This window comes from Oxyura jamaicensis, chromosome 3, assembly GCF_011077185.1.
Source record: "Oxyura jamaicensis isolate SHBP4307 breed ruddy duck chromosome 3, BPBGC_Ojam_1.0, whole genome shotgun sequence".
Classification (NCBI taxonomy): domain Eukaryota; kingdom Metazoa; phylum Chordata; class Aves; order Anseriformes; family Anatidae; genus Oxyura; species Oxyura jamaicensis.
The window spans coordinates 30,756,331-30,758,830 of record NC_048895.1 but is presented as its reverse complement, the minus strand read 5'-3'; the positions used below and the strand labels follow the sequence as shown (position 1 = coordinate 30,758,830).

The window sequence follows — 2,500 nt, the reverse complement described above, 5'->3', positions numbered from 1 at the left end:
GTTAAGCAAGAACTGCCAGTATTTTTTAAATACTTACATATAGTTTGCTTATGTTTTCCATTTTTTATTTGCAGTTGAAAAATGAAGAAAAAGATACATATGATGAAAACATCCATTACCCTCTTCTTCTTGTTTTAACCAAACACAAATAGATGATGACACTTTTGTTGCTGTTGTTTTAAGATGGACTACTGAAAATTAACCCCTGTATGTGGATGGTCAGGAAGTAAGAGGATTCTGCTCTCCCCTTTTGTTCCCAAGTCATCATCAGAGTAATATTTTAATCTAAGTGCTGAAGAAGGTATTGTGGTTTGTTTCACAGTGCATAAACACTGAGATGTTGTTTTGGTATCAATTTAGAACCCATTTTTCCAATTATATTCCAGCCAAAAAGCCATCAGATGTCAAATGTGTACATTAACCAAGGTGTAAAAACTGGTTTCCTTCTCTTTTGTGCCTTTAAGCTTGCATGTACTTTGTTAACCTCTTTAAATGTTATTTTGGGTCTATATTTAGAAATACATTAATAATACACATTTGTTGTTTTTCATAACTGCCTGTAAAGTTATAAATGCATTCACATTTAATTAATAAGGGAATAGTTGTCTTAGGATTTTTTAAAAGAGCACCTATTTATTTTTTTTCCTTTTTTTTAAATTCCACTGTTGATTTTTCTATTGATGACTGAAATGTCCACATTTGATTCAGTGATGAAGGCTTCTTTTTTTTTTTTTTTCTTTTTTCTTTTCTTTTTTTTTAAATATATATATATATGTGTAATCTATATGATTTTATTTATTTTTTTTTTCCAGCAGGACTTTTCCTTTTCTAGATGTATAAGAAATTATACATCAGACAAAAGCCTCATAAACTGACCATTTGTCCTTTGGACACAATAGCCTGCCCAGCCCCTCTGCTCCTCCTCTCCAATTATGTGTGATTAGTCTCAGTGTGTTGTGTCAAGAAGGGGGAGTGTGCTGAGTGCTTATTATCTGTTTAGGTACAAGAAGAGCACATTTAGGTTCTGACTATGAATGGAAAGTGAGCCTTTATCAGGACTAAAATCTAAATGCTACTATTCTAGAAATCGCTTTTAAAAATGCATCCTTTTTTGATAGATTCTGAGAAAGACTATAACAACTAAAGGATTTTGTAATGTAATCAAACTATCTCACTCAAATTAGTTTATATTGTGATATATCATGGCCCAAGGATTTGATAAACAATTAATATGACTTCTTGTACTGGGAAAGAAAAAATCCTACAAAGGGACAGGAACTAATTCTTTTTCGCTTAACATGTTAATAGAACATTTTACTAACTTCTTGGAAAAAGAGCCTGGATCATTAAAGAGTCCTGTAACAGTCTCTTAAGCCAGAACAATTTAAAAATGACTAAAAAGAGAGAGACAGAGATAACTGAGAGAAGGAGGTACTAGATACAAGGAAGGATCACGCTGAAATATGTTAATTAAAAGAATTGCGGTTTGGCGATAAACATTCTTCCATATTCAACAAATTGGGCAGCATGTAAACCACAAGTTCATGAAAGTCCCTTTCTCTTCACTCTTCTTCTCAAACAAATTTCTTCACTACCAGTTTGCATGTCCTTGTATTCAGTACTTTTTATGCTCCATTAGAGCACCTAGATGGATCTCAGAAGGCATAGGTCAAGTCGCAGTTAGATCATACATTTCTTTCTCACAAAAACTTGAATTGCAATGCCAAGTGATGGGCTAACATCACAATAACAGCAATTTATTCCTCTTTTGATAAAAAGCAGCCTATTCTCAGTGTTAGATAAAGACCAGGGGCAATGCAAACCAACCATTTATACTAGAACTGAGTAGTATATCTCCTCTATAGCTGGTATGAGTTTCATATTCAAACTCTTATTGGAAGATACTTGTCTAATATGAGATGAAAAGTAGTTGGGAGTAATTTAAAATTGCTCTAAAGATGGCTTTAGTTTCATTTGTTTTGTTCTGTTTATCACATAGAGCAATGCCTTTGTTCTCTCTAAAAACATGTGCAAGGAAATCTTTATGATCAACAAAGAACTGTAAAAAATAGTAAAATATTACAATATGTGATCCATTTATTTTTGAGAGGGCTTGAATGTCTGCTGTAACAATAATCTAATAAATATTATTAGTTGCCAAAAATAGAATCAGTGTCACTTGAAATTATGTTTTATGCTCTAAGAAGAAAACAGTTTTACTCAAATTAGTAGCTGATAATTGCTTTTATTTCTTTAGTTTGAGCTGAAGGCTTTGCACAGGTGCTGCCATCCTTAAAGTGTGTAATTGATGGCTTGTTTACCAAAGATGCTTTTAGGCTTCATCCTGTAAACTCACATTGGAGCTCTGCAGGCAGTAAAGTTACTCATCTACATAAGTGTTTGCAGGTTTGGGCCATATTCTAGAGGTATATAAGCCAGCTCTCTTCTTGATATTTTGTTGTGTTGGGTGTTTTTTGTTTGTTTGTTTTTGTTTTGTTTG

General features: G+C 32.8%; 1 protein-coding gene across 1 annotated transcript in view; it reads left to right on the top strand.

Annotated features, from left to right (window-relative positions):
• The window catches only part of CAMKMT (calmodulin-lysine N-methyltransferase), a 216,923-nt gene extending 216,391 nt beyond the window's left edge, over nucleotides 1-532 (top strand). Inside the window, exon 11 of the mRNA XM_035320717.1 lies at nucleotides 75-532. Within this exon, the coding sequence (XP_035176608.1) occupies nucleotides 75-152 (78 nt within the window). The 3' untranslated portion in view covers nucleotides 153-532. The remainder of the gene's footprint in view (nucleotides 1-74) is intronic.
• The last annotated feature ends 1,968 nt before the right edge of the window (nucleotides 533-2,500 follow it).